Raw genomic sequence first — 23873 nt, forward strand, 5'->3', positions numbered from 1 at the left:
ATGTAAACTAGCTCACTGCTCCTATCTCCTGCGACCGCTGTACCATGAACATGGTAGACTATGGTAGAAGTTTAATATTTTAGGGTTAGGCACCAGTCGTCTTGTCTTATCACAAAAACTGATAATATACAAAATATTTGATAGCGATAATTTTCACGACACCGGATGAAAGTTTTCCATTGACCATTACTATTTACTGCGGATTGTTGAAGTGTTTTGAAACATTTATACAATAAATCGATTCGTCTACAAATCGCTATGAAATGAGAACGTGAACTGTCCTATAAAATATTTAGTTCAATATGTTGTTGAGAAATTTAAACTTTCACAAAGTTCAGTGTGGTTTTGCACCAGGTAATATTCATAATTTCCATATAGTTTTACACAGTAAAGATTAACAAATATTTTTTTAACAGTGTTTCGGGTATCTAGATCATCCAGCAATGCCCCACAACCTGATGTCCAACAATCCCCTAATGAATCTGCTTCTGAAAAACAAATTAAATCTGAAAGGAAATCAGTTGTCCCATCCAACTCTAGATTTATATATCCAGAGTTTTTACCCGATCCTAAAATTGAATGGAGAAACTCTTTACGAGAAAAATTAGAACGCATGGACATGATACAGAGGAGAAAACATATCGATATACCCGAATTTTATGTTGGTATGTATAAGATGTCTGTTTAATGACGGTATATGACTATTTCTTTTCTTAAAAAAATCTTACAAATGTACTAATTGATACTTAATTTTATTTATAAATAAAGTGTTGAAAATAGTCAAAAAAGAGTAATTTTTACCTCTTCATTTTAAGACTAATTGTTTTTATTTCAAATCATATTTAATATATTACATAACAAATATTAAATTATTGATTTATCAATGATTAGATTATGATTTGAAAAATTCTATTTTAGCTTATTATTAAAACATTTTAGATGTCATTTACATTAATATATATATTATTTAAATTATTTATTTTTGTTATAGGGTCCATTATGGCTGTTTCATCATCTAATCCACATGCTCCCAATAAAGCTACTCGTTTTGTGGGTATATGTATACAACGTTTAGGATGTGGCCTTAGAGCTAATTTTACCCTTAGAAATGTAATTAAGCATATTGGTAAGTGAATATGACAAATATGGTTTTTTAAATTATACTGAAGCCCAGTTTAAATTATCTATATAGGTACAGAAATGAAATATCAACTGTATGATCCAACAATACAAAAGATTGAAGTTCTACGTTTAGAAAAGCGTCTTGATGACGAGTTGCTATACTTGAGAGACGCACCTAATGAATACAGCACATTTGATGAAAATATGGAAGCTGAATATTTACCTGAAGGAATGCCTGTACCTGTGAATCCTCTAATGGTAAAATTAATAATTAACAATTAAAATAATTAACTTTCAAAATCTAATATTTAATTTTTTTTTTTTTTAGGTTAAGTTAAAACCCAGACCTTGGCGTGCTAGATGGGAAAGAAAAGATATGAAAGGATTAGCTGATTTAGGGCTAGAAGAAAGATTTTATGAAAGAGCTAAAGAATTAGCAACACCTTGGGAGAAATACGACTTAATGAAACAATACAGGTAAATTAAATTCTCTACTTGTATTATTCACTATATATTTTCAATATAATCTTGTGTTTTAGGAAAACAATACCAGAGGAAGAGCAAAAAGAAATATTTGCTGAAGTTTATTCAGAGTTGCATGAAGTTGAAGTAATGCGCAAGAAACTGAAACGAAAAAAAGTTTTTGTCAAGCCCACCAAAAATGTATAGAATAATAATTTTTGAAATGTACAATACAATTATATCTAAATAAAGGATTTTTTTTTAATTATAAATATATATATATTTGTGATCTAATCATATAACAAAATATTTTTTCACTTGATAGTTGAGCCTCTTCCATATTTTTTAGTATTTATGTTTAAATCAATAAAATATTTGTGATACAGATGATTTAACTCAAAATCGGTACACCTGTTTTCACTCTATAGCCAAGTAATATTGACAATTGCCTTACAAAATAAATTATTCATAAAAAAAAAATAAATTGCCTACAATCTTGTCAAATTTTAGAATTTAAGTTTATATTATATTGTATAAATTATAAAAACAAAATTCCTAACCATTTTTCTATAGGTATGGAATAAAATCTTAAATTAGATATTAGTAATTTAATTATTTTAAACCATATATATATATAATCATTATAAACACAAAATTGAAATTACATAAGTATCATAAATACTATATTTTTGCATGATTCACTTACACAAATAAAAATATAAATTAAAGAATATTCATATTAATTTCAAATTTTCTATAGATGACAATGTATTTGTTCATTTGATTAAACACACTTTATTTGTTCAAATGTTCAACTTCCTTCAACTACAAAAATAAAATTTTATTAAGTAAGCATTTTAATCAGTAAATATTCTTTATAAAAATTTTAACTTTCTTTGGTAGTCATTTAATATTTTAAAACCTAGAAAATTAAAATTTTTTAATGTATCTTGAGCTTTTAAGATCTTATTCCAAATTATATTATCACCAAATTACTGTTAAGTCATAACACTCATAACTATTTTACACTAATAAATATGATTAGTATTCACTTGATAAAATGAAAATAAAATATTGTATTATGCTACTTAATTTTAGCAATACAATAATTTATTATCAGATTATACAGAACATGAATCCACTGATATATTTCTTAAATAATTTCCAAGTTAATTATAAATAACAAAAAATAATATCTGATATATATTCATAAATCTCAAATTTGACTATTCTATATAAATAATCACATAAAATTTAAAGAGGTAAATAAAATTATGAATTTGAAGTTTAACAGTTATAGTTTTCTAGTGCATATGAATATTTTAGAATAGTCTTCATTCAATGCTTATATTATTGAAAAAATATAAATACAATATTAGTAATTAATGGTTATAATTGAAAACATTTTATATTAGTATTTTAGGTAACACGAGTATATGTATTTCATGTGTTTGTATCTTAAAATATACTTATAAGGTACTGCATTTCGTCTGTAAAAATAAACATTTGTTTTAAAATTTACTTTATTTTGGATCAAACTTAATACATGACTAATATATTTTTTTTTTTTTTAATTTAAAATGTATCTGTTAAATATTATTTATTTTAAAAAGGCAAGATCAAAAAAAAAATCACATTTCTTCTATTTTTAATATAAATATTTATTTCTATAGTTAGACAGAACACCCGAGTTAGAAAAAAGTATATATATTTGTTTTAATTATTGAAGATAAATATATAAACTTATCTCATATTTTTAATATAATAATTAATATATATAAAAAAAAAACACACATTGAATTTTAAATTATAAAAAGAAATAAGAATTATTAGGTACCAAAAATGTACTGAATTGGATGGTGATTACCAATATTTTCTTCAATTTTTTTTTTCATTATCATATAAACTGAAACAAAAATAAAAATAACATAATATATTAGACTACACAAATTTACAATTCTTCAAAATAACATAATTAATTAATAATGGAATTAAGTGTTTTTTTTTTTTAGAGAATATTTGACATACCTTTTAATATTGGAAATCTGATGGCAAATTGTATTTGACATAAGGTACTTCAACATCATCACCATTAGTGTTGTTGCAGCATATTTCGAAAACTAATGATTTTACATGTGGTTCAATCCTTTTCTTGGAAACATTGCGTACAATTTCAGACATTTTAGTATTGATACGCTCTTCTCTCTTTGCTTTAGGCATAAAAAATGAATACAACATACAAACTCCTTGAGAGAGCATAGTGATTTCTAGTGCATGTTTATCTTTGAAGTAATTTAAGAATTCATTTAACGTAAGTTCACCTTCCACTTCAAAACGATCCCACAAAGTCCATTCAATATCATAATATTTAGATTTTGGTGCTAATAAAGGTTCAGAAAAACCAAAGAATGGTAAAGCTAAATTCACAAAACCATTTTTGAACTTTTCCAAATCTTTCAATCCCTGAGCTAATTTAATGAATTCCTGACAAACAAGACCAGCAACAACAGATGTTGTTGTAGCAATTGCTGGGATAATTTTACCAGCAATGAGTTTACTTCGATGTCTATCAGCAGGTTGAATACCATAATTTGTAGCTCTTAAATTTGATGCTGCTACAATAAAATCAATATGTAAGTTATCATCATCATCTTTTTCAAATTCTAAAGGAACGATTTTAAGATTTTTTAGAGAGTCTGCTGGTGGTAAATCTTTTTGAATTTTATTTAGTTTACTTTGGTCATAATTTGATGATCCATTAGTTATCTGTGAATCATTTTCAGCTATTCTTACACCAGATTTTGGGACAAACTCAGGAACTTTAACCGAAGATACAACATTGGCAACATAAACGCGATCCCTAATCTGATTAATATTATATGTTTCTGCTCTTAAATTGGCTGCTGTCAAAATATAATCCAGATGTAATGAATTATTTACATCAAATATGATAGGTTTTGGACAACGCTTGGGTCCTGACCAAAATGGTTGACCACTAGATGTTGTTTGATCTGGTGGAAAATTGAACAAAAGTTGTTTGATTTGATTTGTAAATTGATCTTCAAAATGCTTTCTAGCCCACTCAATACAATCATCAACATTTTTAGGGCGTTCTGCAACTGATGCTCTAACAGAATCCATAATCTCAACGGGTTGAAGTCCAGGTAAACGATTTGTACGATCAACAAATGTAGGGTCCTCTAAAAATTGTTTAACATTTTCTGGTGTTTGTTTGTAAAGCCCTTCAAACAGATCTCTAGCCCACTGTAATGTATGTTCAATAGCATTGGGAAAATTTTTAAGAGTACAGATTGGTATGCTTTTTTCTGGAGGATCTTGAGAAGTGCTATAAGATTCTGTCAAGTTTGGTATTACAACTTGAGTATTACCCTTTGTACCCAAAGTTCCAGACTCTAAAAGTGGTTTTTTATAGAAAACACAACGTCTGTCCATATATATACGGGCATCAACATTGTCCAAAGCATTAGCTACGCCATCCAAATTTTCAAAAAAGGTATCATTATAAACTGGCTCTGTTTCTGGACAGACCCTATTTGTTTGTGGTTCAACATTCACATGAGGATTCATACGTTTTATTGCTTTAGCAGCCGTTTCAGATTTTGATGTTTGAACATCTTGAGCTCTAAACAAAAACTGTCTATTTAAATTAGACTTTTCAATTAAATCCATATCAGTGACGTAAATTTTACCATTGCCACACCCAACACCCATAATTGCAAAGTTTTTCAACAATTCACATCCAATAGCTCCAGCACCTACAACAAAATATTTCAAATTTCCCAAAGCAGACTGGAATTTTCGTCCATAAATGGAGACTTGACCATCATAACGATTACCAATAGGTTTGGCATCTTCTTCTGTAACTTCTTCTGGTAAAGATTCAGTAGCATCAAAGTAAAGCCATTGAAATATTGGACTAAATTTACCAGAACACGATTTCATGACTTCTTGAGCAACAATACCACCAATAAATGATGTCATTGGATTAATATTACCGGCACAGACTTTTGAAAATCGTTTTATTAGATTAACATCAAGTTCGATGGAATCAGTATTTACATTTTTGGTTAATTTTAGAAATTCATCTGCGTCATCAGAACTCCAAGGAATTGGTAAACGACCATTAACTGAGACAAACTTGTGAAATGTCATAAATGCTAAATGTAATTGAGAAGGTCTATCAAATTTACCAAAATCAGAAATAAGATATTCTGGTTCAACTATTGAATTTTTCAATGATTTGAAATTTAATTTTTTAGGCATTTTCACTTGAGTAGCAATACCACCTTTAACATAATCGGAATAAGATGTAGTATCCCCAATACTAAATGTATATGGTCCTAAGACTGTAATTTTTTTTGGTTTACAGCCATTTATTTCAGTCATACCTTGTACTTCTTGAAAAGTTACATAATCTCCATCTTCGAAACCATGTCGAGACTCATCCAAACAAGTAACAACTCCTTGTTCTTCTTTGGTAACACCAGCAACCATAACCGAAATTGGATTTTCACCCGTTGTATCAATTACAGTAAAATCTTCACCAAAGTCGCAGAAAACTTGAGCAAATACACCCCTCGTATCACCAACTATTAAAGCAATATCATTCTGATGTGTTATTTCTGATATACGCAACTGTTCGTCTAATGTTGTCTCAGTCAAAACGACAACTTTAAATTGTTTGAGATACGATTCAGACAAAATTCCGGTGTATGCCTTAACAGGCACATAGGAATTTAGCTCACCTAACTTAGGGCAACTTATTTCAGCCCTATTCTTGCCGATATCACTTTCGGTTAGATAGAACTGCGACGATAAGTCACTGTAGGTGCATACAACAGAATCATGCAGTGTAACTGACTTAACTCCGCCGAGTATAACATTCTTGGCGACTTCGACGCCTAAGCCACCGAGCCCGCTGATCAGCACATCAGAAGTGGCCATCTTGCGCATAGCTTCGTGGCCCAATACGTACAGCTGCCTTGAGTATAGACCCTCATCAATCTCTTCTACGCCGTTATTCGACATTTTTACCTGATTTCTAGGTGCTGAGTCGATGGTCACTGTAGACGATTCACCGGAAGCCAGTTTACGCTTCTTGGCCGGCAATTCACAGGTAGTGTCTAGTACTTCAGCACCAGACATCGGACAATACAAAAACTAATCGTGGAGTGCACGGCCTTTGATGTTGTTATTAATACGGCAACGACGATAACGGTAAACGCGCACTGATGTCGCAATGAGTTACGAGAAAACGAGAATCCAATAAAATTTTCACTCACGATTGTGTACAATGTCGGGGGGGAATAAAACAAAAAAAATCGACGCGATAATAACGACGATTGAGCGACGGCGAACGGCAATTGATATAACGTTATATTATTATTATTTAACTATATTACCGTGGAATGCCCGACGACGAATAACAATAATAGATTAATTAATATTAAAATATACTACTTAATTGAATTATTATAATTGATTTAATCACTTTAGTATAGTAACCGGCGATAGCGAATTCTGTACTCTATAACTTTGATGGCTGCGGCGGTGGTGGTGCTGCTGCAACATCAATGATGGAGTGGATAGACGATCGGAATGAGCGAGACAGATAGCACTTTATGAAACAGTGGTGAGCGACGAGTGGAGTAAAAAGTATGCTCACCATAGAGTGACTGAATCATTCAGTGATGAGTGCAGAGAGGGTCGGAGAGAACGTTTAACCAATGGCATCCACTGTCGAAGCGTTCGGGTTATCGGTCAACACCGGCGTCTGTAGTTGCTTACCTACCAGTACAAAGGAAACGAGTTGAGCTGGTCTTCGTCGTCGAGCCCGCGTCTCACGACCAATCACACGGCCTGTTACAGTCGTAGGATAAAGTTTTACACTCCTACCGACAGCCGACAGTGGCCCTCAAAGCAAGGAGTACGGACCGCAGTTGTTATCGAATCAGCTGTATTTGGTAGCTGCGGTTGCGATTACGTAGATCAATATGTGGCAACACTGCGGCGACGTGTGCGCTTTTCAAAAATTGAATCAAAACATTATTGTAGTATTGTACTAATATTATATTATTTCTTAATACTTTACAAGCTTACAAAATATTGCGTAATATGACATAAAATTCTTACAAAGTCTTGGATTTCTAAACATAAGTTCTGACACCTTTTAATTATCTATTAGTTATTAGTCTGATTGATACTTTACCGTGGTTAAATATTAAATACATTTTATGAATTTTTGCAAATAATCACGATTATAGAGTAAGTTTCTACAGTTATTTAATTTTAAATTATAACATAGTGACATAATTGATCCTACCAAAAATAAGTCCTACGTAAAACGTATTCTTCCCTAACTTTTTACCAAATCTTTTTGAAAAGTAGATCAATATTGAATCACTTAACTACTAAAGTAGATACTAGCTAGATATGGGCCCCCACAAGGGGGAGGGGCTAATGGACCTTGAGTACTAGGGTCCGGCTATTTTAAGGGCCCGTGGATCCGTTTAAAAAATGTATTTGAAATTTTTAAAATTTTAGTAGTAATACTTAATATTTTATATTAAATAATAAATAAGATTGTAAAATAACATTTTATGAAATATATAGTCATTGATTAATGATAGTTAACCATTGATTACCTAGAAATTATCGTGGTTGCAATTTGCGTCTATAACCGCTTGTAAGCGATATTATATTATTATTAGTTATTATCTTATATTAAATTTTAATATTTGACATTCTAGCTTTTAAGCTAGATTTAATCAGTAATACACTCAGTCATTCAATCAGTCGAATCCATGAATTTATTTGTGTCTTTTTAGTTTTTATTATTATAATATAATAACTGTATTGCATTCTTTGTACATATAATAATTTATTAAATAATGTATAACTGTATAAGCATAAATCAGGTGCTCTGAAATGCAGAAAAAAATTAGAATAAGATGATAAAGAAGTAAAGGGTCGTCTTTCTATTACTAATCTTTTAAAATCAACTTCGAAAACTGACTTACTTAATGTTGAAATGCTTATAAATCTTGATTTTTTAATTTTTTATAATTTACTAGCTGACCCGACAGATGTTGTCTCGCCTTGATAATGAATATTGATTTCGAATTGGTATAATTAAAAAACAAAAATTGTTATATATATATAGATGGTAAATTATATTTTTGGAAGTTTTATAAAGAGCCCGAACAAATATTTAGTCAGGGACCCGAGATTGTATGTGGAGGCCCGGTTTAGATGATGTAGTTTTCATCTTAGATGGCAGTGAGATACCAATTATACAATTTATCTGGATAAGATAATAGATACGAGTGTTCTATCTAGATATGGTATCTAGATAAACTTATCTAACTAAATTTAGCTATGGTACAACACTGAACTAATAATACAAATATATAGTTCATATCAAAATTTGATATTTAATATTCAAATTATATGAACGAAATATGTTTTTGAAAGACATTTTTAATTTAAATTTAGATAAAAGTCAAAACTAAATACTTATAAACGAATAATTAACTTAAATAAATAAGCTATTGATTAAAATTTTTGGTTGTAATTCAAAAATAGTATTCGTGGAGAATGGGATTTGATACTTTTCCGTGCATTATTATGTAATAATATATTATAATATTATATTATACGTTATAAATAGGAATATACGATGAAATTTTTAAATACAATGTTTTCAGGAAAAAATCATTAAGTCTATCGTATTAAGAAATAAAAAGAAAAAAATACTAAATTAGAAATATAATTAGATACATAAAGTATTTTAATCAGGTATATCATAAAGTATTTACTTAGGAATTTATATTTTATGCTGATAAACAGTCTTTGATCCTAATCATTTTTGTAAATATTAATTTATTATTGAATTTAAATTTAATACACAACATTGCAGCTAATGACAACTACCAATTACCATTGATTATAAATAGGTACGTACTAATGATGCTATTACAGATTTATTAAAATATGACTATATAAGCTACCTACTGCGCAGTATGGCACACGGCAATTACGCACTTACCTACTTTTTTTTTTTCTTACATCGATTTATCTAAAAAAGAGATAATTTAAAATTATTATAAAGGATACAATGATTTTTAAAACTCGATTGTATATTTATATTTTTAATTTTTTTTTATTAGTTTTATGGTTAATGATTAGCTGAACTATTCTCTTCCAAAAACGCATATTATAAACCTATACAATATTATTACTAAATAATGCCCAGCTGTAATTACAAATTTATATTAAGTCAATATCTTTATACAGTAGGTAGACTGTTGTGAATACATTTTTAGCAATAACAGTTTTAAAGTGGGTACCTAATCTATATATTTTGGAAGTTATTATAGTAAATAATATATGAAAATATGGTACCATCAAATGATATCTTTTAATTAATTACCTATGACAAAATAATAACTATAATTGTTACTTTTACTACAGTATCTAATTTTATCAATATTTAAATTTTATATATTATGACGTGTATATATAAAAAAGCTATGCAAATGTATTTTTAATATTTTAAGGTTGTTGTAAAAACATCTAATGAGAAATTTTATATTCAAATGTCTAGATTTTTCTTAGAAATAAATATTTTAACAAACATAAAAAAATAAATAATTTATGACAATTATATATATCACAATGTAGATATAATTTAACAAACAGTATTTGTAATACACTAAAAAAGTAAAGTTATGCATATTTATAGTAATTGATTAAATATTTATATTTATGTAATAAATATTGATATTTTTATCTCAAAGTTCAAGCCAAAAAAGGAAAAAATATAATCCAGATACAATGGGGGATTTATCGTCATTTTAATATACCTAGGAAAGCAAAAAGAAATTTAGAAATGGTATAAACTAAGTTCAACCAAAAAAAAAAAAACCATATTGCAAATTTGAAAAAGCAGCTGAAGAGACTGCAGGCCAAACTCAGAAAGTATAATGACTTTATCCTACAATTGAAATATAAAAATTTTATTTCTAAAAATACATCTGTTTATCTACCGATACAACTATTTCTTCATTTTTTAATGAAAATGTGATTTTTTTGTTTAATTGTTTAGAAGTGAATTTGATAGGAAAAAAAGTGAAGAAGTGGATGAAGATTATTTAAGTAATTTTATTTTGTTTAAGTTCTATTAATTAAAAAAATAATGTTTTTTAAATGTATAAATAATGTTTTTTGCCAAATAACTGTTTTATTTAGCATTTGTTTTGCTAATAATAAACTACACGAAATGTTTGTGATTTTTAATACCTATACTTGAGTAATTGATATTTTTTATACGTATACAATATAAAACCAGCTAATATCAAATTAATAATAATAATACAATTTTTGAAAAATCAAATGCCATATATGTCATACGTATCTAGTTGATAATTCTTGACATGTATTTAAATTAATTGATAAAAAAAATTGGAATAATGCTTTGATTAGGCTAAGCCAAAATATTGTCGAAATTTGCCAAAAAGTAGAAAGAATATTCCGAATTTGAACGTTTTTCTGCCAAATATTCTATCAAAAATGTTTATGTAATAAAAAAGTATATATTATTACCATTGTATAACTTGTGTAACCAATGAACCTATCTTTATATAACATTAAACTAAAAGTCTTAAAATAGTAACTGAATTCATCATACCATGATTTATATAATAATAATATAGCATATTATGGTAAGTAAGTATAAAAAACAATATTTTTGGTCGTAAGAAATGGCGTCACTGCTGATACGCTAGGAAAGACTGCACCACCCATTCGCATTCACACAATACTACCATAGATGCCCCGTCAATTATATAATATAAGGTCTACGCATAGAGTATTAACATTATTTTGTGGAAGTATGATAAAAAATGAATGATAATTCAGTGATAACATTTTAACCAAAAGACAGAATGCAAACAGTATTTTGGCGGTTTTCTTCGACGTTATTAAATAACTTTTATTGTCATCACAGTTTGTTATTGAAAAATAGAAAAATGACTCAAAGGACGTTAATGTAAGTGTGTTTTAATTTTTTACTTTTTTTCGTTGGTTTTATAAAATTGAGAGTTTTTTATTTATGTCTTATTTAGGTCTTATTTTGGCCCTAAGAATGGAACTAAAAAGGAAAAAGATCCACCTGTTTTATCAGTTAGTACGACATTGACATCTCCAGAGTAAGTTAATTCATAAATATTTTAATAACATAATTTTAATTATTTATTTATTTTAGTTTTTTTTCACTAGCAGATTAGTTTTACAACACTTACTACTCTAAAAATTATACTGTTGATTTAGATAAGAGTTAGTGCAGTGGTTTTCCACTTCTAAACTAAAACGGCTGTTATAGAATTTGAACTAGCAATGGTGTTTGAAAATACTACTTTTAAAATTCTACTTTATCTCTATTAGCCATGTCATTCCTCAATCATAGTTATAAAATAGATATTTAATTAATAATTTATATGATTAGGTATCTAAAGTTGTAATTTAAATATTTTTTATAATATGTTATGGCATTTATAATATTATTATACATTTTTTTTTTTTTTAATACTTCTTTTTAGATTTGTAATCAAAATCCTTAATCAAAAAAGATTTTAATTATAAATTAATAATGTACAATTAATTTTTATAGAGATCTAGAAGTTGTACACTCCAGTCCAATAAAGACTTATGGGAAAAGAAAAAAACATGCTGTATTATTTAGTGATAGTGATGAAGAAACATCTGATAGGTAATTTATAATTTTCCTAACAAAATTTATTTTTATTAATGTCATCTAAACATTCTATTTAGTAAAAAAAAATGTGTACAAAATACTCTTTCAAATAAACCAAATGCTGAAAAATTAGAAATATCTATTGATGAACAGTCTCTTTTAAAAGATGTCAATAAATCACCAATACATGATGACAATATATCTGAAAGTGAATCAACAAAAACAAATGACCATTCTCTAAAAGATACTGTACAAGATCAAAACCAAATGTGAGTATAAATTAATATTTCGAATACAATTGTTTAAAATATTGTTCATTTCTTGATCATTTAAATTTAGTAAAACAAAAGATGAAGAAGATATGTTGCCAAGCATCAAATTTGAACAAACTGAGTCTGATAATTCTGATACTGAAAAGAAAGTCACTAATAAACCAAGTACTGACAAGAAAACTAAAAACCAAGTTCAAAAAAAATCAAAAAAGTCAACTAAAATAAAATCTCCTGAAAAAATAATTAAAGAACAATCTCCTTTAAAAGATGATGATGAATTTTCAAAAAATAATAAAATTTCTGAAAGTGAATATGATCCAACCAAAAAAAATTACCATCCTATAAAAGATGCCTTTTGGGATCATGACCAACCGTGAGTAAAAATGAATTATATCTGAAATTAAATTTATTAGTATTTTTATGATAAAAGTTGATAGTATATTTTATTTTAAATCTAATTTAGATTATAATATTGTTTTTAGGTATATTTTAGATTTTATAATTTATTTTAGTTGTTTTTTATTTTTATTATATCTAACTTAATACCCTATGAAATAAAATAATTTGTTATATATTTACCTAAATTTAAAATTTAATTTCAATAGGACTCCATATAGTGCACTAACAAAAACTTTGTTGTGCATTGAAGAGGTTAGTGCTAGATTGAAAATTATTGAAATACTCTCAAATTATTTTCGTTCAGTGATAGCGGTTAGCCCAAATGATTTATTACCAAGTGTATACTTGTGTTTAAATAAAGTTTGTCCCGATTATGTTGGTTTGGAACTAGGTATTGCTGAGACCACTCTTTTAAAGGTACTTGTACTATTTGTATAGCACACAATTAATATTTATTACTGCATGAAAAATGTTTTGTTACTCTTTAGGCTATAGTTCAAACGACAGGAAGGAGCATGGCACAGGTAAAATCTGATGTTAAAAAAACTGGTGATTTAGGAATTGTTGCAGAAAAAAGTAAAAGTAATCAAAAAACAATGTTTAAACCTGCCCGTTTAACCGTGAAAAGTGTATTTTATAAATTAAAGGATATCTCAGAAATGACTGGTCAAGCGGTATGCATATTAATTAATTAAAGTTTTCTCTAATTAGTTAATCTTAACCAGTTTCTAATTATTTTTATTCCATGATACATTTTAAATATTATAGATAACTGTTAAAAAACTTGATAAAATTCAATCAATGTTTATTGCATGTCAAGATTCTGAAGCTAGATTTTTGATGCGATCATTAGCTGGAAAATTAAGAATAGGACTTGCTGAACAATCAGTTCTACAGGTAAATATAATTGAATTATTATTAAATATTGATGAGTGATTTTTTCAATATAAATAAAACATCATCACAGTTATTTAATATAATTTATATAAACAATTATAACAGCAAAATTTTAATTATTTATTGATATTAATAAAGAAGTTAAAAAATACTTAAGAAATATATTAAAAAGTTAATGTATCATATGATTTTTCCAGGCTCTTGGTTTAGCTTGCACAATGACACCACCACCTCAAGATTTCCCACCTGAAACACTTGATGCAACCAAAACAATGTCTGAAGAAAAATTTAAAAAAATTTATGATGCAAATACTTTAATCATAAAAACAACTTATTGGTAATTAAACAAATAATAACTTTGCACATATTTCTTTTTAATTTAAACATTTTTAACATGTATTTGTAGTGAAAGCCCAAATTTAGATATAATAATACCTATTATCTTAAAAATGGGTGTTAGTGCCTTACCAGAAAATTGTAAGTTAACTCCTGGTATACCTTTAAAACCAATGTTAGCACATCCAACTAAAGGTGTTCACGAAGTGCTAAGTAGATTTGATGGATTAAAGTTTACATGCGAATGGAAATATGATGGAGAAAGAGCTCAGGTATAATAATTTTACTTTTTCAGTCTTTTCGAAATCAAGATTATTGTTTTATTTATAAATTATAGATTCATTTGACAGAAGATGGAAATATTTATATTTACAGTCGTAATCAAGAAAATAATACTAGTAAATATCCAGACATAATTAATCGTTTAGATTCCGTTAAAGGTCCTAATGTTAAGTCTTTTGTGATGGATTCTGAAGCCGTTGCATGGGATAGAGAAAATAAAAAAATTATGCCATTCCAAATATTAAGTACTCGTAAACGAAAGGTAAATTATTTGTAAATAGTTTTATTAAATATATTAAAATATTTGGTATCGTGAATAATTTAGAATGCCAATGAAGCAGATATTAAAGTACAAGTATGTGTATATATGTTTGATTTACTCTACCTCAATGGAGAACCTTTAGTTAAAAAACCTTTCTGTGAACGTCGTCAGTTATTAAGAGAAAACTTTATTGAAGTAGAAGAACAATTTTTGTTAGCTACATCTTTAGATACGACCAAAATGGAGGAAGTTCAAGATTTTCTTGAAGAATCTATAAAAGGTACAAATATAAAAATTGTTTATTAAATAAATGTTAGAATACCCGCAATTCTATTACATGTTAATAATAAAAATAATAATATTAACTTAGATTAAATGTATTTATATATACATAACTAAGTATATTAGTTTATGTTTATATTTGTCCTAATAACAAATAATAAAAATAATTCTGCTTTTATATAAATATTTTTAATTTTAACAAAATGCATTTATTTTTTGTAAATATGTAGGAAATTGTGAAGGCTTAATGGTGAAAACATTGGAAGAAGAAGCTACTTATGAAATAGCCAAACGTTCACGCAATTGGTTAAAGTTAAAAAAAGATTATTTAGATGGTGTTGGTGATACTATAGATTTAGTAGTTTTAGGAGGTTATTTGGGTCGTGGAAAACGTACTGGTACTTATGGTGGCTTCCTATTAGCTTGTTATGATCCAGATAGTGAAGAGTATCAGAGTATATGTAAAGTAATTAAATATTTACATACTTAATATCTCTTTAAGCCATAACAATTTTTATTTAAATGATACATTTGTTTTTCTAGATTGGAACAGGATTTAGTGATGAAGATTTACAAACTCATACTGAGTTTTTCCAACAACATATTATTGAGGGACCTAAAACTTATTACCGCTTTGATCAAAGCCATGAGCCAGATCATTGGTTTGAAACAGTCCAGGTATGGGAAATAAAATGTGCAGATTTGTCATTATCTCCGGTACACAGAGCAGCATTAGGTATTGTGGATCCTGAAAAAGGAATTTCATTAAGATTTCCAAGGTTTCTACGAATACGAGAAGACAAGTCAATTGAACAATCTACTTCTGCTCAACAGGTAACTAAAACTTAAACATAATAATATTAAACTTAAGACCATATACACAGGAAAGAGTTGATTTATTTTATTGAAGCATGATAAAACTGGGCCTCTATGATATCTTCTATACATGTGCAAAAACTGTTTTATGATTAGTATGGTATATAATCGTCATAAACAAATATTAGTATCAACTATTAATAACCCTTTTAGTTATATTTTTGTAAAGAATAATACAAATTGTTATTGCAATAAATTACGTAGATGATCTAGTATAATTATTTCTATTAGTCCTAAGTCTTATAAATACTCAAATTAACCTTTAAATTCCAAGACTTGTATTTAGTAAGAATGTTTATGAAGTCGATTAAATCATACACCTTAGCTTAAACTAATAAATGGAGCATTTGAATAAATATTGTGAGTGTATGGTGCAGTGATTTTTTTTCAGAAGCTATCTAGATAGATAGACTATGATAAAAGCACAACCTGAATTGTTCTTTGAATGCTTTCAAAGGTTCAGCACAATCACCATCGGCTATAGGAATTTATACTTAATTTCATTTATTAATATTAGGTCTAGAATTAAAGTAGTATTTATATATGCTTCCTTTTATCATTTCACCATGCTTAGTATACAAGACAACAAATTTGCTTATTATATCATATTGAATATAGATTGTAAGTATTAATGAAAAAAAAGTCTGTGACATGATTTAGTGTTAAAGCATCAGATTAATTACTTCAAAATAATAAACTGAGCACTTAACCTAACCTAAAAATGTTTTTAAATTTTTAGTTGTTAGATTACATAATTTTGTTTCAAAAAAATATAGAAAAATCTGTTTTTAATTATTTTTAATTTAAAAGATTTGAAACTTAAAAAAAAATTAATTATATATTCTCACAAATAATTAAATTACGAGAATAAAACAGCAATACTTAATTATAAGTTATATCTTTCATCATATTTATATAGTTTGACCTACTTCACTTTAATATTTAGAATCTAAATTAACTTATTAACCTAGAAGATGACATTTAAATGTTTTGAAATACAAGACAATACAACTGTATGTAACTAGTTTCTCATTAGATATAACTTTTTTCATAGATAATATTTTGCATTATAAAATCATCGTGAGAACTTTATTATGTTATTTTTAATATGATTGCATAATTAATTTTCAGATTGCTGAATTGTATTATAGTCAGGTGCAAATTATAAATCAAGGAAGTACAAATACGAATAGAGAAGACTTTTATTAGTTTAAGTACTGTTTCATATATATTTATTTTACATTTAATTTTTAGTAATATCTATATTTTTTTTTTACATGTTTATATGACTTCTAATTGCATGTAATAAAAATAATAAATAGCATTATTATTTTTTAAAGTAATGATATTTTTTATTGTATTTTATTAAAACTACCCATTCATATACTAATAATATGCAATACATTTTTCAATAATCTTAATTTTCTTTTAGATTAATAATCCACAATGATAAATCATATTATTTGGTTTTCATGTTATAATAGATCTAAATACATTTTTTAATGGTATTAAAAAGATATCCTTTAATGAATACTATAATGTTTAGTCAAAATAAATTTTTCTTAAAAGTTATTTTATAATACTAATAAAATATAAACAGCAAAAGTGAATCATATATTTTAATACAGAGGAGAAACCAAATAATTTTTTTATATTATACCAAAATCTTCCAAATGAATAGTTCATTTTGTATTTTCCAAATAAGAAATTAAATGAATCAATTATCAAAAAAAAAATAAAAAAAAAATTGATATCTAATTATAATAATTTACATACTTAATACAGTAATATGTTAATATATAATGTTTTATATGTGGTCAAATGTTATATAAATTTAGAAAAAAAATCTTGGAACATTAAATCAGGTTTAGGTCCAGTCCTACTGGACTTCATAATTTAAATAAATAAAACAATTGAGTGATTTTTATTTTTAGTAACTATGATATATTTATAGTCTTTTAATATAGTTACAAATGTTTTATGGTTTTAACTGCTAAAAGTCATCCTATTCTGATAAATATTTAACATATTTAATCAATTAAACTTACAGATTAATCTACATCATATACCAATATATAACTTACTATAACATAAAAATAAAAGTTGATCCAATTATTTTGTTTAACATATATATTTGTCTTAGTTCTAATTATTGGATCATATTAAAAATGAAAAAACTGAAAATGTGTGTGTATAATATTATACCTGAAAAATTAAGGATATTTATATTATAAATATATAATTTACCAAAAATAAATATATGAGAATAATTAGCATCAACTTTAAAAAAATAACATTGTTTTTTTTATTGTAAAACTAGAACCTATCATAATTATGTGAATTTTTTACTTGTTATGCATACTAATTTATGATTTTAATTTTACTCGAACACAATATAACAAATTATAAAATAGGTACATGTTTTTTCTTCAGCAAACATAGTTTTAAAATAAAAGCTAGGTAATATACAATATTATATTAGTTAATTAGTGTTCATTTGCGAACATACATAATATAATGTTGGCATGTTGCATTGTATTATGTACCTATATCTAATCAAGCATAGGTACAAATTATTCAAATTTGGCTTACTGTATTGACTAGCACATTTATTTCGATTTAAAACGACGTCTGCGTTTCATTTGAAATTTAAATCAAAAAAATTCTTCACATTTCTCGTGCTTAGATAATATTAGTCGATCAGGATTAATGTTCAGTTCGTACAATAAGTTGTAAAGTTCAGCCCGGGATGCCGCCGTGAGATCTCGTTCTCTTCCCAACACCCAAATAATATCTGCAAACAATATTTTAATATTGATACTTCCTGAGACCCCGACCGTTTACGCACAGCGTGTGTTCTTACAATAAACTAAGCATTACTATATTTATTACAATATATACTCTATAGATAAGCAATACGGTCATATTATTATGTATAGGTACCACAAGGCACAAGTATCATATATCGTATTGCTATTCTATATGTGAGAAACTTATATAAAAGGATAATTGGTAAATTCAGTTTTCTTTACCTGTGTGGAAAAGACCAAAACTCGTACACGACCATAGGACAGTATAGTTATGGTAATCCGAGTACATGATGTAATACATACCGGTGGTGGGAATCATACGCGAAAACAAACCTGGTAGTCGACTTTCGGCTTGGTAGTTGAGTACGGATTTGTTTTTCGATACAAGGGTCGCCATTCCGGAAAATATGTTCGGATTTCCTGTCCTGACAATAAAATAATAATTATTTTGAGTATACCTATATGGTATATCGAAATTAATATGGTGAATGTAAACAGTACATACACCTTTATTAGTCCTTATAGCTACTCATAAAAGGGTAATGTATTTTAATACAGTTATATATTATATAGGTATACAATATTGCAATAATAACCTGTTCAGTTAATGGCATATGGTACCTAGCCGTTACGTTTTTACTACAATTGCAGTGATTTGAATTCAAAATCTAGGTTTATTTTTTGCAACATTATACGGATAGATTTTGGACCACTTTTTTTTTTTTTTTAATCATAACGGTTGCTTAGTTTCAAGATGAACCGACAGGTTATACCTGTCAACGTGTACATTTTTTTCGGATGTTTTCTCGTTTTCCACACTTTACTGGTAAACTACGGTAGTGTTGGGTAAGTATTACTATTTTAAAAAGCAACCTACTTAAGTCTTATAAATATATAACAGCTCATCGTTAAAAAATTAAAAAAAGAGGGAAAGTAGGTTACCTATCGCTCTACTATACAGTAGGTATTGAGAGTGTACCTCGTCATTGAGTAAATCACTGACCACTGTAATGAATATATTATGTTAAATATGAAATCTTAAATCTATGATAAATCACTTTAAACGAAAAACGATTTTAAACGAAGACAATCTGTTAGCGATCAACCTATATTACGAAGTATATTTCACGATATTATGTTTTTAATATTGCTATTAAAATAATTGATATTAATATCGGTGTTACGGTAAGTTATAATTTAAATTTTGTGAAAACTTTTTTTTTTAATTTTTCTTTTATTCAATCTGTTACAAAAAATAACAATAAGAACAATTGATGGTATAACAAGCTAAAATAAAATAAAAATAAATAAAAGACAGATTAGACAGACTACATAGGCCTCCCAGCAGAAGTAATACGACATGAGTAAAATTTTGCAGACTAAATTTATTATATTATTACAATTTTATAATTATAATTTATAACAATACATTATATGTACTATAATTTATTATTTTTGTTAACTTTGGAGTCAATACCGCCTTATCATAGAAAGAATGAATTGAATAGTTTCATGGTATAAAATATAGGCAATAGCCAAAAAGTAAATTAAGTGTTTTGAAAAATATTGTGTTTATAAAATATAATAACATACATACGTAAAAGTTTCAAATCCTCAATAATAATATTTTTAAATTACAACAAATAAATAACTTTATAGTTATTTATTCTTTGTTTGTTTTAATATCTAATTTCATCCAAATTTTAAATTCAATTGTCTATAAAAAATATTGTTAAATAATTATTTAGTTCTAAAATAAACCAATCTATAAAAAGTATAAAAAAAATCAATTAAATTTATCAAGCTATAATAATATGTTGGCATGTTGCTAATATTGAATACTTCATACATTTTTAGCTACAATATAATTTGTAAATTTTTGAAAAATTTAAGCGAAAAAAAAAACATTTAAAACTTAAATGTTTGCGCCATATAATGTTTAATATTTTTAAATAGTTTTAATAACAACTTATGAAAAATCTTGAATTAATTTTTCAAACTTTTTGACCGTCAGCAAACATTTTTTTATCAATATTTTTAAAACAAAACTAAAACAAATCAGCTATATTTTAAGTATCTAAACATATCTCAAAAAGAGTCAAATTATTTTGTTATTAATATACTATAGGTACTATATGTACATAGCAAATACTATTGTAAATATTTGGTCAACATTTTAAATACCAACATTCAACAGTAATTCGTTTTAGAACTAGGTACAAAAAAATAAAAATATAGTTTGATGAAAAATTGTTATTTGACATATGAATACTCAATTTTATAATTAACTCTCGATGCTTATAAAAAATGTTTTTACTTTCTTTTGATATAGAAATTTCTTAACGTCAATTAATAAAAAAAAAAAAAAAATAATAAAAGATTATGATCTATTTAATTTATGACACTCATTTAAAAAGACATTTAGGTTTTTGAAAATATTTTTTTTACATACCTAACATTAAAGATTGTAATAAAATAAAATTTTTGAAAAACAATAAAATTTTTATAATTTCTAAATTTATTGTTCCCTCTCAAAACATAACATTATTATAAATATTTCGATCAATTAAAATCAAGTTTTAACCCAATAAATTCTTAGTTACTTACAACTTAGAAATATTTAAAGTTTAAATAGACGGAGTAATTATCCAATGTTTTACAGAGTATCCTTATCAAACAATTCTGTTCCGCTAATTTAAACTTAAAATATTGATTTCATAAAGTGCTCATCCAAAAGTCGATTTTACTACATCGAAGTAGTCCAAAATATATTCTGTTTTAAATTAAGAAATTATAAATGCACATTGTCTTTAAAAAGTTAAAACAAACGTAACATTAAAAATAAAATGTTATTAGAAAAAAATTGTTTTTTTATAGCTTAAGTTACAATTATGCAAAAAATTATGTTTGAAAAGTGATAATAATTTTTGTAATATTGAATGTTAAATTTAATGAATAAATAATATAAAAATATTTAAAATATTTTTTAAATTATACAATATCTATAAATACCTATAGAAAATACTAATATAAAAATATGGTGAAAATTTCAAGCATAATTTGTGGTTACCTACATTATATTTATTACTCATTAGTCATTATAGTACATTTGTTTTTAAATTATATCAAATTCGATTTTGAAGAAACTCAGTTAAACGTAAAAATTTAGTTTTTTCTATTTGTATATTTTTTTAAATTTTAATCAATACACTTGTATCATCTAGATTACGAATATCAGGAAATTTATTGAATAAAAAATCAAAAGCATTTTTAGTGCTTCAAAAGGTGATGCATTGTTCAGCTCAGAACTTAAAACTTTAATTTATTACACTTAAAATACACCTATAGTTATTATTAGTTTTTATGTGTAAAAAAAAATAATTCTTCAATACAAATAGATTTGAAACTTTTTTGGAGATTTTATATTTTATACGTTATTAATAAATTGTTTTTTTTTTTTTTAGTTTAATACCTACTGAATTTTCAACCCATTAGTTTCAAAATCAATCTGGAATTAGATAGGTAGGTTTATCAAATATTATTTACATATTATTTTAAAACGATTCTTAAGTCTTATAAAATCTCAAAACGTAGCTATATAGTCAAGACAGACAGGTGTCTCAGCCTAGTCATTAACGTAATTTTATCCTAGTCTTAAATGCGTATACCGGTTTGATAATCCAATACAGCTTTTTGGTTTCAAAAAATAGAATAGTATTATATTAACTTTCTTCGAAATATTGTATCATACAAATATAACTACATTTTTTTTCAAGGACAAAAGAATGTATAGTAATTGAGAACGAAAATACGATACATCACATAATATGTATATAGATATACATTATTATAACCAGCAGCTACTTTCTGATTTTGATTATAAATAATGTTATGAATAGTGTTTAATATAATAGTATAATATAGCGTGTCTTTATAATATTTAGAAAATTTGTCAAGTATAGGCATAGACTCTCGATATTCGAATTTGCAAGCTAAGGTAAAAAAATATATAAATATATGGTATATCCATAAATCCATTGGTATAAGTATACTATAAAATATTATTTCGCTTATTCACTTACAATCTATTTTTGGTTCCAATGTGTACTTTGTAAGATGTTCCATCGGGATTTAAAGTAAAATTGAAAGATGTGCAACTAGCAGTCATTTCCATCATGTAAAACGTTTTCTCCACTTCGTACCACTGTCCTTCAAACTGTAAAATAATTTCAACAAAATTATTATTTCTTAGCGGACTTTTAAAAAATTGAAGGACCCTTCTGGGACCCCTTGCCAGTCGCCAACCACTCGAAATCACAATAAGGTGAACCACGTCACGATTACTATTTTTAGATAAATACTAAGGTACTTATAATATAGCATTTAATATAAATAATATAATAGTGCAATAATCATCAGATGTTCTAAGTAGGTAGTTATCTATATATATTACTTCACCTACCTCCTTAGGGTTGAATGTCTTCATAGTCTCTTTTTTCGGACATTTTCCCAGACTTTGACCGCCGACGAAAACGCCAAACGACAATAATACTACAACAGTAACCGAAATTTTATTTCTACACGTTTCGAACAACGTCGCACCGAGCATCGTGTTAGACCTTCTATATACAGTTCAATAAAATAATAATATTATATCAGAAAATATTAGTAACACGCGTCTTTCGGTACACGAGTCGCAACAACACCGTCTTATGTAGCTGGTATACCTAATAGTATTATAAACGGTTGGATGCCTACTCAATACAAAACGTATAAGGTCATCGGTCCATGTGTCCGCCGTCGTCAGGCAGTGGACCTACATTAGTCACGGCGTTTTCTCGTAGGTACGGGTTCGTAAAAAACCATAGATATTTAGGAGGTAGGCATATACAGGTGGTGGCGTGGTGCTACGGCGGGCTCCCTCTCGATCGAAAAATACCCAATCACCGAATGACTGTATGCTATATTATGATAGTTCTTTCCGACGGCGGCACTCGCGAGTCGCGGGTCGAGTGATGGTTTAATAATATAGAGGTGGGTATCTGCTGGACAACCAGCCAGATAAATTGTAATATTATATATATATATATATATATATA

The 23873-nt window shown here is 26.8% G+C and overlaps 4 protein-coding genes across 4 annotated transcripts; 2 read left to right on the plus strand and 2 right to left on the minus strand.

Annotated features, from left to right (window-relative positions):
• Positions 1-135: 135 nt before the first annotated feature.
• Positions 136-1829, plus strand: LOC112602639 (39S ribosomal protein L19, mitochondrial). The gene is made up of 6 exons (XM_025350825.1): positions 136-354; positions 417-665; positions 992-1126; positions 1193-1380; positions 1451-1599; positions 1662-1829. The coding sequence occupies exons 1-6, from the start codon at positions 303-305 to the stop codon at positions 1789-1791; spliced, it is 903 nt and encodes a 300-aa protein (XP_025206610.1). The 5' UTR covers positions 136-302; the 3' UTR covers positions 1792-1829.
• Positions 1830-3474: 1645 nt separating this feature from the next.
• On the minus strand, positions 3475-7470 carry LOC112602640 (ubiquitin-like modifier-activating enzyme 1). The gene is made up of 2 exons (XM_025350827.1): positions 3613-7470; positions 3475-3490 (listed from the first exon to the last, which is right to left on the minus strand). Exon 1 carries the CDS (start codon positions 6748-6750, stop codon positions 3616-3618), a length of 3135 nt encoding a protein of 1044 aa, XP_025206612.1. The 5' UTR covers positions 6751-7470; the 3' UTR covers positions 3475-3490; positions 3613-3615.
• Positions 7471-11479: 4009 nt separating this feature from the next.
• Positions 11480-17233, plus strand: LOC112602641 (DNA ligase 1). The gene is made up of 15 exons (XM_025350828.1): positions 11480-11653; positions 11730-11813; positions 12275-12373; positions 12436-12627; positions 12698-13003; positions 13236-13446; positions 13518-13703; positions 13798-13926; positions 14124-14263; positions 14333-14534; positions 14600-14806; positions 14870-15086; positions 15319-15554; positions 15632-15922; positions 17096-17233. The coding sequence occupies exons 1-15, from the start codon at positions 11550-11552 to the stop codon at positions 17171-17173; spliced, it is 2682 nt and encodes an 893-aa protein (XP_025206613.1). The 5' UTR covers positions 11480-11549; the 3' UTR covers positions 17174-17233.
• A 1240-nt stretch (positions 17234-18473) lies between these two features.
• LOC112602644 (apolipoprotein D-like) lies at positions 18474-23833 on the minus strand. The gene is made up of 4 exons (XM_025350832.1): positions 23237-23833; positions 22857-22990; positions 18997-19199; positions 18474-18758 (listed from the first exon to the last, which is right to left on the minus strand). The coding sequence occupies exons 1-4, from the start codon at positions 23381-23383 to the stop codon at positions 18619-18621; spliced, it is 624 nt and encodes a 207-aa protein (XP_025206617.1). The 5' UTR covers positions 23384-23833; the 3' UTR covers positions 18474-18618.
• Between the last annotated feature and the right edge of the window lie 40 nt (positions 23834-23873).

The sequence above is a fragment of the Melanaphis sacchari genome, unplaced genomic scaffold (assembly GCF_002803265.2).
Source record: "Melanaphis sacchari strain LSU unplaced genomic scaffold, SCAv2.0 Contig8_pilon_pilon, whole genome shotgun sequence".
NCBI lineage: Eukaryota > Metazoa > Arthropoda > Insecta > Hemiptera > Aphididae > Melanaphis > Melanaphis sacchari.